General features: G+C 34.7%; 1 protein-coding gene and 1 pseudogene across 2 annotated transcripts in view; both read right to left on the bottom strand.

The window, feature by feature from the left end:
• Positions 1-14,217, bottom strand: part of SRFBP1 (serum response factor binding protein 1) — a 56,203-nt gene extending 41,986 nt beyond the window's left edge. The window contains exons 1-3 of one of the 2 annotated variants that reach the window (XM_011358280.2): positions 14,040-14,217; positions 3,247-3,335; positions 2,135-2,207 (exon numbers count right to left, since the gene is read on the bottom strand). In XM_011358280.2, coding sequence (XP_011356582.1) covers positions 2,135-2,207; positions 3,247-3,335; positions 14,040-14,129 — 252 coding nt within the window. In that variant the 5' untranslated portion in view covers positions 14,130-14,217. The remainder of the gene's footprint in view (positions 1-2,134; positions 2,208-3,246; positions 3,336-14,039) is intronic. The other variant, XM_011358283.2, reaches the window with a different exon arrangement.
• On the bottom strand, positions 660-778 carry LOC111738518 (annotated as a pseudogene).
• Positions 14,218-14,402: the final 185 nt, after the last annotated feature.

Here is a 14,402-nt window from a genome sequence, read left to right as displayed (position 1 = left end):
GACATATAAGAAAAGCAAACATATAGTCTTTTTCCTCTGGTTTTTATATTTAAATTTAATCCAGGTTTTAAACAGCATTTCAAAAAAGATGAATTCAGAGCATCCAATTCAGACCACCCTAATCACTGCCACAAATTCAAGGAATACACACACACACACACACACACACACACACACACACACACACACACATAGAATCAATTTTATAAATTCCAGGACTACATAGGTTATAAATTTCAGCTTTCTATGAGGCAGCAAGTCCACAGTGGTCTTATATATATAATCACAAGAAAAAAAGCAGAGAAAAACAAACAAGAAAACTCTCATTATGATGCAGTAATTTATAAACCCATGAACTTTACCACTGAGTCTGATTTCTTATTGCTGATGAGGTTTTAAGAATAACAGAAAACAAGTTTCATATACAGATCAAATAGGACAACTTTTCTTTCTGATTAAATTAAATCCGTTATTGATAGAAACAGAAGGAAAGTATTCTAAAGATTAATGACTATCTTTCGTTTTCAAACTCTTTGTATACTGCATATAGGCTTTCTTTTTTTAATTTTTTAATTTTTTTTAGACGAGGCAACCCTTGGTTGACCTCATAGATTGCAATGACCTTGTCAGCTTACAATCCCTTATTTTTTTATTTTTTACACCTACAGCACCTGGTCTTCCTAGGTGGTCTCCCATCTAAGTACTAACCAGGCCTGACCCTGCTTAACTTCCAAAATCAGATGGGATCAGGCTTGTTCAGGGTGGCATGGCCATAGACTGCATATGGGCTTATTATATATAAGGTATCCTTTCCACGGTAAAATAAAATCAGCAATTATATAATAGCTCAAAAACTCTGAATAATTTAGGACTACAAAAATAACTATTCAGAAAAAATTACAGGGAAAAATTTAGGTTAGGAATGCAATAATTTATTAAGAAACTTGGTTACAAGAATGTGAAAGAGACAAAGGGATATACAATAATTCCTAATATTATTTTCAAAACAAAAATCTCTAAAGATTTTATTTCTCATAGGAATTTCATGGGGGAAAAAAGGTTTTCGGAAAAACGTTAAGGGATGTGTAATCGTAAGTGACACAAATGATAATTAAGAGGCAAACAGAATATTTTAACTGAATGACTGGAAAAAAAGGGGATTAAAACTTTGGGAAAGAAGATATCAAATGGATTTCATGAATTTTGTGGTCCTGTGAAAATAAAACAAATAAAAATTCCTCACACTAAAGTAGAATCATGTCCTCCATATGTTTCTATTCAGATTAACTGTGATAACTTTGACCTATAAAATACTTTACCATCCCTTCAAAAGGAAAAAATGGTGAAAAACTCTGACAATCTAATTCAATTAAAATATTTTTAAAGAATTCTATCGTTCTTTTAGTTATCTCAAAACTTGGAGGTTATACCAAAATGTAAAAGTCAAACATACATGCAAAATGACCCTGCAATTAAGATAATTGCTGGTACCAAATGTTGTTTTTAAGTTCTGCAATAAAAGTCTCCCAGACATTTAATAGTATGTCATTTGGTAAATGAAAGTTTCCACAAAGTAAGAGCAGTGAGAAGACCTAAAAATTATTCTAGTGAAGAGTCTGGCTGAAAGAAACACAAATACAGATCATTTTAGTCCAACACTAATTTTATTTCAAGTTACTACAGAGCTGAATAAAATGCTGACACCACCACACAAAAATTTATTGAGTTGGCAATAGGCGAAGCATGATGTCAGCCACCAATATCCCCATCTACATTACCAAACAGCATGACCACTTTAATTCTTGAACTTAACTTAGACTTCATGCCTAAAGTTACAGTAAAAATAAAAACCTTAGGCATGAGGCATTATTAAACATAGATTGAGTTTAGTTTGGCATAGTTTTGACTCAAATTAGTCTAGTACTTTAACAAATTCAATAAAAAAACATGGAAAAATGCAAGCTTAAATATATTACGATTTTCTAAATGTGTTACATTATTCACCAAACAAACCCATAAAATACGTCTTAGTAAATTTGCAGTAATATTCAAGTAAGTAACATCACACATACACAAATGCAGGCTGACATGAGACTCAGAAACATACCTATACAATACCCACACAATTCCTTACCTTCATGGCATGAATTTCTTCAAGCAATCGTTGGGCCCGTCTTTGGTTTTTTAACAGTGCATCTTCGGTACCCCTGCAAAAATAACATTATATATATAGCCAGGAAAAGCATTTATTATAGACTTATAATAAAAAGTCTCTTCATTTCTTTTAGAAAAGCATGATAAATCTCAAAATAACACTGTCGTGCTACCGTATCTTCCCACTACCTAACATGTACCCCAATTCACCAATGAACCCAAGTTTTTGGCAAAAATAAGCACCGTCCTGGCATATTAATAACTACTACAACTGACAGACAGCTTGCCTTCTAATTCTTTAATGGGAAGGCCAAATAGTACTTTTTAATCAATCGGGTAATAGTACATTGTATTTAATGTAAGTTCCATATGCTACAATTAAAGGATGGATATAATTTCATTAAATGAAAAATTTGTTCACTGCAATTAAATAAAATTTGTTCTCTGCAATTAAATAAAAAGATGGCACATATCTGATTAAGTCAGAGAAGAGGGAGATCTTCTGAAACATTTATGAAAGAAAGCACAAGAAATTACTCAGGAATAAAGCACATTTGAATACTTTGTAAACATGCTTAAAGCATAAAAGCTATAAATAACATACTTTTCCTATAATATTTGTGATAATGAAAATACAAAATACTATTTTTTCAAGGTATTGATAAACACTTCTATAAGGTACTGAAGATTTCAAATGAACAATTTGAGAAATAAAGTGATATAAAATCTTTATAATTGATTCAAAGTATTACTAGATTTATTAAACTTTATCAATATCTTAAAATAAATTTTAATAATACGAAACACATACATAACCCTAAAAAACTTTCATTCTGAAAAGGTCGAAAAGAGTTTTGAAAAAACAGAAGAATTCACCATGTACCTTAAGTGAATGTGGGTCAAACCATGTAAGGACATGCTGAAACAGCACATTTTATCTCACTCAGATATTTTCTAAATATAAAACGAAGTGCTGTATGAGTAATATATTTAATTATTCCTCTAGGTCCCACCCTCAGATTTTGTAAATACTGAGTAAAAACAACTTTTGACATTTTATTAGTCATAGGACCATTACTTTAAATGACTAACTTTTTTGACTTCAGTCTGCCAACACTCCTGACAAGTTTTCGGATAACCAAAACTCGGATTCTCTTCACTTCTTTTCTCATCTTCACGACCTTTGAGAATAAAGCCAAAATTAGAAAGGCTATTGATTAAAAAGAAACATACTTTACTTTGAGTCTTCATATTACAGACTACGTTCCAGTTTAACCAAATTTTTGTTAAAATTTTTATCAGTTTGATAAAATCAAACTTCTTCCATAAACAAAGGAATAAAGGAATAAATCAACATTCTAAAAATGTGTCTGAGGACTTAAGAAACGAGTTATGATTTTTTAAAGACACAGCATACCCAGTGATTTGCACTTTAATATTACACGTCTTATTGGACTTGGCACATAATAAACCTGTGAGTTCCTTGAAATCAGAATGTCACATTCATCTTTGCATCCTTGTGGTTTAAAACAGAGATTCACCCATAATGGTGGAAATTTAATTTGCTGAATAGTGTTTGTATGAACAAAAACAAATACGTGAAAATGATTATATTTTATTTGTTTATAGAGTATCTCTTGCATATATTTTTTGGAATAAATTATTTAAGGCATAACTTTAAAAGAAATGGCAAAAACACAAGGGCGGGCGGACATGAGCGCATCTACACACATACGTGCGAGCACACACACACGGCTAACATTTAAATTATCCCATTAGAGAACAACGCTGAACTCTGTGACCATAAAAATAGAATTATTGGCCAAGAGATGGAAATATTCTAATAATAAAGAACTACATATTATACTAGTACTTACTGCAATGGGATGCTATCATTTTGAGTTTATGTTTTGTCCATCATTGCTAGGAGCAATATATCTTATAATTCCTTCTGTAATGTCATTCTTCCTCTCCTCCACTTTAGGAACCACATAAAATTCAGTTCAAATATAATTTTTCTTGTGAAATCTTCCATGAGTTCTTCAGTTAGAGATAACCACTCCATCCTTGGCATTCCCCATATACTTTGTAGGTAGCATCTATCTCACTGTATTGTCACTAATTGCTTATGTGGCTATCTTTCTCTATAGCCTGTATACTCCTAGAAGTCAAGGGTTCTGCGATATTTCGTGTTTTCTGTGCCTTGCAAGAGTGCCTGGCACACACAATTCCTCAAATTCTTCTTGCCAAAATAAGAATATAAATATCATCCTTTAATGCTCCTGTATTTGGCTGCAACACTCTCTCTTATCCTTCATTAATATCATTCACCTCCTTGTTTTCCATTGAAGATATTGGCAATCAACTTACAATTTCTCTCCACCCTAAGTTTTGTCTTCATTCTGGGTGATGTAGATGTCCACTTGAATAACCCATCCAATATTATATCCTTGACTTCTTCTTTTCTACTGACTTAATCTCCTCCATCTCATTCACCTACTTCCATAGTCACATGGTAGTCCTTGTCATCACTCATAACTATTCTATTTCTAAAACCATCAATTCAAATACTGCACATTGAGATCACAACTTCTATCAGCTTGCTTGTTCAACTCCACCCATCACAATTGTTTATAACTTCACTGGGATCAGCAATTCATTGGTCCCTATTCTTTCTCTCAAACATTAGTCCTTTTCTTTTTTCTTTTGTCCAGTTTAGGTAGATGATCAACACTTGCCAATACCTTAAACTCCCCTATCCCTCTGGTTAGCAATCCCTTCAGTTAATCTAGGATGAAAACAACATTCTGAGTTCTTTATCACAGCACCACAAAAGCCAGGAAATACTTGAAACTTTTGATCTACTATAAATTCATCATATGTAACTTCGAATGGGCTCCATATACTTCCTAGCAACCTTACATAGTCTACAATGACTATTTTAAACTTGTGCCTACTTTCCTAAAACAACTGACTTTCCTCTTCATCTCTCAATTTGATGGAGAAAATAAACATCAGACGGGAACCATCATCTTTCTACTACCATGAATGCAACTTTACTTTCATCACCCACCCTCTTTCATTAATAAAGTTACAATAAAATAACTACACCTATTTGAGGTTAATCTTTCAACTGTGCTTTGGATCCCATCCTTTCTGCCATCCTAGAACCCTTACTATAAACCAGGGGTCCCTAAAACCTGGAGGAGCAGTACAGGTCCGTAGCCTGTTAGGAACCAGCCTGCACAGCAGGAGGTGAGTGGCAGGTGGGGGAGCAAAGCTTCATCTGTATTTGCTGCCACTTCCCAGTGCTAATAGTGCCTCAGCTCTACCTCAGAGCATCAGGCATTAGATTCTCAAAGGAGCACCAGTCCCTGGTTCAAAAAAAGTTGAGGACCGCTACCAAAGACTATCTCTTTACTTTAGTACTGCCAGTCTCTTAAATGGCTGTTTCCGACTTATTTTTATCATGCTTGAATCGTTTTCATTAAAGACAAAAGATCCTTACTACAAAGTTCACTAGGAGCACTCTCTCTCTTCAATTGCCTCAAAGTCAAGCTTTTAGAGATGTTCAAACTCACTATCTCCATTTCTGCATGCCACATAATTCGCTTGTGGAATTCATCTGTGGTGTCCAGGATATCAATGATTTCTAAAAGTCTCTGAATTCTAAAGGAATCTTTCAGACTTCATTTTACTTGAAATCTCAGCAGTATTTGACACTGTTTTCCATTTTCTCCTTCTTGAAATACTTTTCCCTTGGCTTCCATGACACATGCCAGAATACTTTCATGGTTTTCCTTCTTCCTCTCTAACCATTCCATTTTGGTCTTCTTTGAAGGCTCATCCACCTCTAATCAGTCATGAAATGTTAAGAGTTCAATGGACAGTCCTAGACCAGCTCTTCTTTTCATGATACATTTTTTAGCCCTAAGTGACCTTAAATGTGTATATTGCTTCAATGTGCCACCTAAATAAAGATGACTGAAAAATTTCTACCTTCAGCTGAGATTTCACTTTTAGCTCCAGACTCTAATTTGCAACTGTCTACTTAACACTTCCTTTTGAGTATGCTTAAAATCACCTCCATTTCACACTTGAATTTATGTTCTTCACTCTCAACCGGATTGCCCCCGTCCCCATTTTTTTAGTGTTTCATGTTTTAAGGAATAGAACAATCCTTTCAGTTATGAACCAAAACCAACTTAGGGCTCATTATAAGGAACTGTCATTTCTAAATCTCTCACAATAAATCTATTACCAAGCACTATTAATTTTATCTCCTAGTTATCTTTCAAACTGTACCATTTTTTTTCTATCTTGACCTCCTAAATCTCCTGGTTGAGTTAATGGCAACTGGTTTCTCTATATCCACTCTTGTCCCTCACCAATCAGTTATCCATAACTCAGTAGGAATACATTTTTAACACACAGACTTCGTGTCACACCTTTATTTACCTCTCTTCAATAGTTTCCAATTGTTCTTTGGATAGGCCTTCTTTTAGTCCTTCAGCCTTATCACACTCACATCTTCACACCTGCTGTTTTCTCTGGTAGGAATGCTCTTTCCTTCAATGTCAACTTGTTAATGTCTTCTAGGCTTTTTACTTTTGGCTCAGTTATCATTTCTCAATAAAGTCCTTTTTGGCCTCCCTATAGGCAAAGTTCCAAATTATAAGCACTTACAGTGCTTCTAGAACTTATGACCATTATTTTAAGTTTAATATTTTACTTTTGATCTGATTATCTTTAATGTGTCTTTTTCCCAGTAAGTTATAAAATCAATGAAGGACAAGTATCTTGTTTTATTCAACACTGCATCTTAAAACCTAACATAGTAGATGGCACAGAGTTAAGTGTTCAATAAATGTTTGTTAAATAAATGACCAAAAAGGTAGCAATACTCGCTTGTTCATTCACCGTTTCAAATGCATACTACAGTAACAGAATGCAGAGTAATCAGGTTTCTTTCCCACTAGATATGTTAATCTCTTTGGAAACTGTTTCAAAGTTAGATTAAGAAAAAAACGCTACTTGCAAAAATGAAAAGCCACGTAGACTAGGTTTAACTAAACTTAACTAATAAGCAGTGGGCACAGTGGGCCCTTGGTTACATTCCAATCATGAGAAAGCTAGATTCCAATTTTAAAATTCCAATTTAAGAAGTACTATGTTTGTCATTACTGCATAAGGGAATTCTAAAAGCAAAGGGAATGCTTCATGTACTTAGTTTCATGCCAATGCCAAAAAATGCTTTTCTAGGTTTATTAACTTTCTTAGCATCTGTGTATAGACAGTAGGAAAATTAGATAAGTTTAGGATATTAAAAAATAATTATATTCATTTTATTTAAAAATGGAATTATACTTTAATTTTTCTCACAACTGCTCATTCTAATCACTTAGCTTTCTCCAAGTATTTAAGTTTATTTTTGCAAAACTGACAAACAGCTATCAGTAGCCTTTTAGTTAGAATTTAAAGGATTGCCAATTCATTTGTCATCAAGGAATTATGAAGCTGGTTGACAGATAACCCATAAGTCAACAAATGGTCCTAAAACAACCAATATTATCAAAGGACCAATGCACTGCTTAAAGGCAATACAGGTGAATTAAAGGTGAAATTCGCCAATCAAAAGTAAATTGAACTATCACTGTTAGAAATGCAATAAGAGTATGATATTGTTTGAGAGGGAAAGAAGGAAAGAAACGTGAGCAAGGAGAGAACAGAAGCATTATATTGGAAACGAAATGTGCTGACAGAAGAAATAAAGTAAAAGAAAAGTGGAAGGAAATAGAGTTAGAAGACTCTTTATATCGGAATATATCACAAGGTCATGATCACCAAGACTGACAAGCCTAAGTTGAATGCTTCCAAGCATCAAAAGAATGTATTTAATACACTCTCTAATAGCAGAAGAAAAAGAGTTAAGATGTGTGCTAGCACTCTCCACCATCCCCCAACCACGTGCTGACAGTGAAGTATCACCTGGAACCTACACATACAGATGCCACCAGTAAACCTGGTAAAATTTCAACACAGTAATGTTATCCGGATCACCTCTTGGGTAGACAATACAAAAATATGATCGTAAATTAAGTGGAACGCTAATACATCTACTTAAAAAGACCATGTGTGCATGTTGAGATAACACAAATATAGGAAAGGAAACCAAAAAGAGCAAAAGTGGGCAGTGTCCAACTCAAGAAGATTCCAAAGAAGGGTTGAAATTCAAATTGTACTGGAATAACTCAATTTTGGGGACAGATGTATCACAGCCCAATATGAATCATATAACTAAAAAACTTTCTGTGGTTCTACATTCTAAGCAGCTGATGTAGATCAGCAGACAGGAAAAAAAATGTTTTACTTTGTGAGCCTTTCTGTCCACGTTCGACATATTTCTTAAACTAGCTTTATCCTTAATATAGTCTAAACTTGTGGTTAATGTAAACTTGCTTTTGAGAGAATGAGCTGTACTTTTAGGATGATAATGATAGCAAGTTTCTGCTCTACAAAGCTGAGAGAAAACTTCGGTCCACAAAATAAATGCTATTTGAGATGACTTTTTTTTTTGCATTTAAATGTTTTTATTAAAGTTTAAAGTAGGTGTGTTTAAATTACAATATTCCTACTTAAAAAAAAAACAATTTATTTTCCAATTACAGTTGACATACACTATATCAGCTTCAGGTGTACGAAATGGTGATTAGACATTTATACCTTATAAAGTACTCACCTGGATAAGTCTAGTACCCGTCTGACGCCATACATAGTTATTACAATATTATTGACTATGGTCTCTATGCTGTACTTTACATCCCTACGACTATTTTTATAACTGGCAATTTGGATGACGGATGGGGGGATGGGTGGATTGACTCTTAGTTGACTATCTGCTAGCCAGTCAACCAAGCAGTCTCTTTTGGCAAAGTAATGACTTTGCCATTCATTTGAATTAACCTGTTACAAAATCCCATGGTTAGAAGAAGATAAGTACTCCAAGAGTTAGTCTTGTTCTAGGGGAGTTTTCAGAACTAAGAAAAATTTGAGTATATTTGTGTTTCTTAGAATACACTAAGACTTGTGGTTGTTCATTAGTCATCTATCAGATTGGCAAATACAAACGCTGTGACAACACTTTCTGTTGGCAAGGCTGTGAGAAAGCAGGCACTTTCATACATTGCTGGTAGGAATGCAAATTAGTATACTCTTTCCAGAGGAAACTTTGGCAATATCTAACAAAATCCTGCTTCTAGGAATCTATCTAGAAGACGCACCCCCAACAATAGCAAAAAGCTATGTGCAAGACTATTCACTGCAACAGTCTAACAAAATGTTGAATAAAAGGTTAAATACTGTATAAAGTATATACAATGTAGTATTTTAAATCAATGCAGGAGATCTGCATGTATTACCATAGATATACCTTGAAAATAATGTTTGGTGAAAAGAGTAACTTTTAGAGTGATATGCGTAGTATGATACTACTTTTATACAGTATGATACCACACATGCAAAATTTAAAAATATACAACACAACAATACACACTGAGTATAAGCATGGGTATATGTGTAACTAAAATTATGAAAAATATTGGTGAGAAAATAATTCACTAAATGAGTAATAATTATTTCTAAAGTGGAAAATACAGTGGGTAGAATTAAGCATTATAATATGGCAAAATATTGACATCTGCTAAATATAGGAAGTGGATTAAAGGACATTTGTTAGATCGTTTTCCATATTTGAACTATTTTATAATTAATGAAATTATGGTTTTATATGGAGGACTTCTAATTTGGCCATTTGGATGAAAACTTATTACTGAAATATACTTTTTATTTCTAATGAGCAACAATTTAAAAATTCTAGAGTGGTTGGTATTTATCTACAATTAATCATTTTTGAGAATATACTGCCACCTAGCAAAACTTCCCAGAATAGTTTAACAACCAAACAAAATATAGTTCTCTTCGTATGGATGGACCCTGATTTACTGTATTTCAGTAAAAATTCTTAAAAAGTACTACATACTCCATTATGAAATAGGAGCTTTGCAACTTCAAAAGCAAAAATGTAGTTTTTAATATTCTTATTTTTGTTCTCTGGCACTTTAGTTTCTACCTTTACTATCACAAGAAATAGAAAGCAACTTTCTAGTGGGTTTGTTGGTAATGTGCTGTCAAGAATAACACAATGTCAGTTTCATATAAAAGCCCCCGACTCTCCTATGAGATTAGAATAAGTACCTGGTCAGATGGTTTCATCTCCTAATACTGATTTTACATAACACTGCTGCCTTAAAAAAAGATGATTGGGGCAAACTCCGCTTTAGTTTTTCAAACTCTAGTTTTTTTAAAAAAACAACAGAAGTGTTGTTTTCTATTGTGCGTCCTTTCTCTAGTTCTAGTGAAAAGGACAAAAAAAAAGTCTGCATTTATGAGATTCCCTCATTTGATTAGGTCACTCAAGCTGAGCTATCCATACTTTCTTCTGTCCAACAAGTATTTACTTATTACTACCTGTAGACAAGGTACAACGCTAGAGGTTAGGGAAGTTGCTTTAAGGTGGTTAAATATCTCTACATAAAGTACTAGTAAAGATAAAAAATGCATTAAATAATCACGAGATGAAGTAAAAATAGTTTATTTTTTCTATAAAGGTAAAATTTTACATTACTTCAGAAAATAAGCATATTTTAAGGACCTAAAGTCAGGATGTATTTTATAAATGTCAGCCTTTATCCTTGGAATTTTCTGAAAAGAGTGGAATTATTAAGGGTAAAAGATACTAAAAATTAGCATAATAGGTGACTCTACAGGAAGGCTTTTATTTTCACAAAAGACATTTTGGGTAATTAAATATACTGCCAGTTAGATGGCCACATAACTTTATAAAGGAAAAAAATTAATTAAAAATTATAAAACAAGGATTCCAATCATATAAATCATAGATATGAGTACCAACATCCCAAAGATAGTAACAGAGATTTATTAACATTTGGGAATCTGATGAAACCTATGGACAGACATATAAACACAAAATTACACATAATATCACGTAGTTACAGGATCCTTGAAATACATTCCTGGATCTCAGAAGAGCTAATTTAAGTTATTAAGGATCATAAAAATAATGCCTCAAGTTACTCATTCAACAGATAGTTACTGAACATATGATGGTGAGCAAAACTTTGGTGGAGGGAATAAGAAATCTCACATTCACACACACACACACACAGTCACACACACAACACAATTACTACGAGTGATGAAGAGAAGTAAATGGTGCTATAAGAGCTTATAAAAGGGGTAAATGAAAGTCAAGAATGGTTTCCCTAAGAAGTGACAAGTGAAGATGAAGTATGAAATGGATAATGACAGGAAAAGGAGTCTCGGGTAAAAGGAACAGCATATGCAAAGGATCTGTAGAGTGCTATACCAGATAGTGGAGGAAGGCCAGTGTAGATGAAGTACAGAGACTGAGGTGGTGGTGATGGTGGGGGAGTTGTATAATAGAAGGTAGAGAGATTGACCTTGTTTAGATTGGTCTTTACCAAAAGTAACAGAAAGCCACCAGATAGACTTTAAGCAAGGAAGGCACATGATTAATGTTTTGAAGACAGAACTCCAGCTCTACTATGGAGATGCGACTGGAGAGAGAAGAGTTACAGTAAGTAGCTGGAAGGCTAGTACAGTGTTCTGGTGGGCGATATAACTTGGAATAGGATAAGGGTAGTGATGGAAAAGTAATGGGAAGATCTGAAAGATAATTTGTATCTGAACTCTTTCACATACACTTCTTCCTTAGAGAAGTTAATTCATTTCTTTCACTAATTTTTTATGAGATTGTTTCCCTTAGTTTCCATGAACTATTTTATAGTAACAACGTTACAATTTATCTGTAATATATACTATATTATTTTTCCTAATTGATTGTCTTTCCCTCCTCCCAACCCCTGCTTTGGGATATTTTTCAATTTTTATGTAGACAAATCTATATTTGTTTTTCCATTTGTAATTTTTATCCATTAATTTAAAATTATAACACTTTCTATCACCTTCGTTTTTGTTCTTTTCTCCTCACCTTCATATTAGTAAGTCATATAAGATTTACTTGAGTGTGGGACATGTATACCTCCTAATTTCTAAGTTCATTTAGTCATACAACAAACATTTATAGAGTGAATAATGTTGTAGGTGACATATAACATTGATATACATACAAAAAAGGAACAGGTAAACAAGTGTTCGCAGAGTAGAAAGCACTCTGGTTGCACAAAAAATAATCTAGTCCAGACTTAGATGAATTAGTGAAGGCTTCCTAAAGATCAAATTTTAACTGTTTTGAAGAGGCCTGTAAATCAGCTAAGTGGAAAAAGAAAGTGAGGAGTGGTAAATGATTGTCATTACTACTCTCAGAGTAATTTCAAAATTGAACAGGAAGTTCACTAGTATTTCCATTGCATCCCCAAAGACATCACTCTAATTAAGGTCTTTTATATCTCATAGGTAATCTTAAGGAAAAAAAGCCCACCAAATGTTTTCCATAACTAGCACAAACTTAATGTATGTTTATTAATACATACTAAATGCCTTCAGGTTTCTCTCTTTAATAAGTTCTATACTCTACCACCAAGCGAAATCGACTTATGAACCTGGCATTAAGAAAGTAATATATTTGTTTTACTTCCTACATCATCCTACGAGTTCTCATCAATGGAGAGGTATCTACCCCTATACCATCTAAAGGGTTTCCTGCTACCATCCCTTCCCTGTTCATACTAGCCCCTCTGCTGGGAATGCCCTCTTCCCTTCCATTGAATCACTGACTGCAATTCTAGAATAAGATCCTTAAACACCAAGAATAAATATCACTCACTCCATTTTGCCTTCTTTGGAAACTTTTCTGCATTATTTTTTTTGGGGGGGGCATTATTCTGTATCATACATGGGTGCTGCTTACCCTTTCTTATCTGAGTATAGGCTACTTGAAAATAGAAAGCGTGTCTTACACAACTGTGTAATATGAACAGTGATTTGCTTATAGCAGCTACATGAATACAGAGGATAAAGCACTTCTTTGGCTGTAGCTATAAGGTGCTCATTTTATCCTTGCTTTTCCAGCTTACTTTTAGTTCTCAGATGACATACGACTCCCCTGAATAGAAGCAGAAACTAGAAACTGGAAAGGGAGTAGTAGCAGAAATGAAAGCCTGGTGACATTTGCACGTTATAGTGTAGGTGATGAGGACAAATATTTGAAGAGACTGGATTTAAGAGAACGAGATAAGGGAAATTGGAGACAGCAAGTGTAAATAGTTCTTAAAGTTGTGCTGTAAATGAAAGAAATGGTAGAGTACCTAAAAGAAGAAATGAAGCATTGAGCGTAAACGATACAATCTCACTGAAGATCAGCAATTTCTTAGAAAAGCTACATCTTTTAACCCCTTCCCGTCATTTTCGGCAGTCAATAAAAGGCGGGTAATGTGTACTGAGACTCCATTGTCAGACACTGCACATTCTAGTTAATTTCATTCTCACAACCTTATGAGGAAGGTAATTATACTATCATGAGTTTCGTTTTACAGGCAACAGTGAATACAAAGATTAAATGAATTCCCCAAGTCCCACGGATAAAAATTCAGGGGCCTGAGGGCCACAGGCCCGGCTCTCGCTTCGGCCACCTAGAAACCGTGAAGGGGATTATCGCTGCCATGCTCTGAGTTCCAGAAAGGCAGCCAGGGCCCACAAAGAAGCTCCTGCAGTTCCACTCCCTACCCTCGCTCCCAGCCAGAACGTTGGCCTTCAGAAAGACGCAGAAGAGCTCTTCTGAAGGTCCTCAAGGTCATACCCACAGCTTCCCAGACCTCGCTGCTCACCTCGTTATTTAGATTGAGAGTCCCCGATTGAGCCATCGTAGGTCTAGGAAGAGGATCTGCTGCTGCCGGCACGTGAACTGTGTCTTCCATATTGCGGCTACGTCACCACGCCCCCTCAACGGCAGCCTCTTCCGCCCAAAACTCTTCGGCACGAGCCGCTGTAAGAATAAAAGAGACGCGGACTCTTTGAAGGGAAGGACGGAACTGTGGGAGAACAACTTCCGGAGCAGAAGGCTACGCGCCGTAATTACGTGTTCCTATAGAAACCAGGCGCGGGCAGGGGCGGCAACTGGACCCTCTGCGGTCTGTTTGTTTCCAGGTATAGAAGTTTTTCAAGTTGCTAATTTTATTATATTCATTTGT

The sequence above is a fragment of the Pteropus vampyrus genome, unplaced genomic scaffold (genome assembly GCF_000151845.1).
Source record: "Pteropus vampyrus isolate Shadow unplaced genomic scaffold, Pvam_2.0 Scaffold39, whole genome shotgun sequence".
Lineage (NCBI taxonomy): Eukaryota > Metazoa > Chordata > Mammalia > Chiroptera > Pteropodidae > Pteropus > Pteropus vampyrus.
The sequence above is the reverse complement of the archived record's forward strand: the minus strand, read 5'-3'. Positions and strand labels throughout refer to the sequence as shown.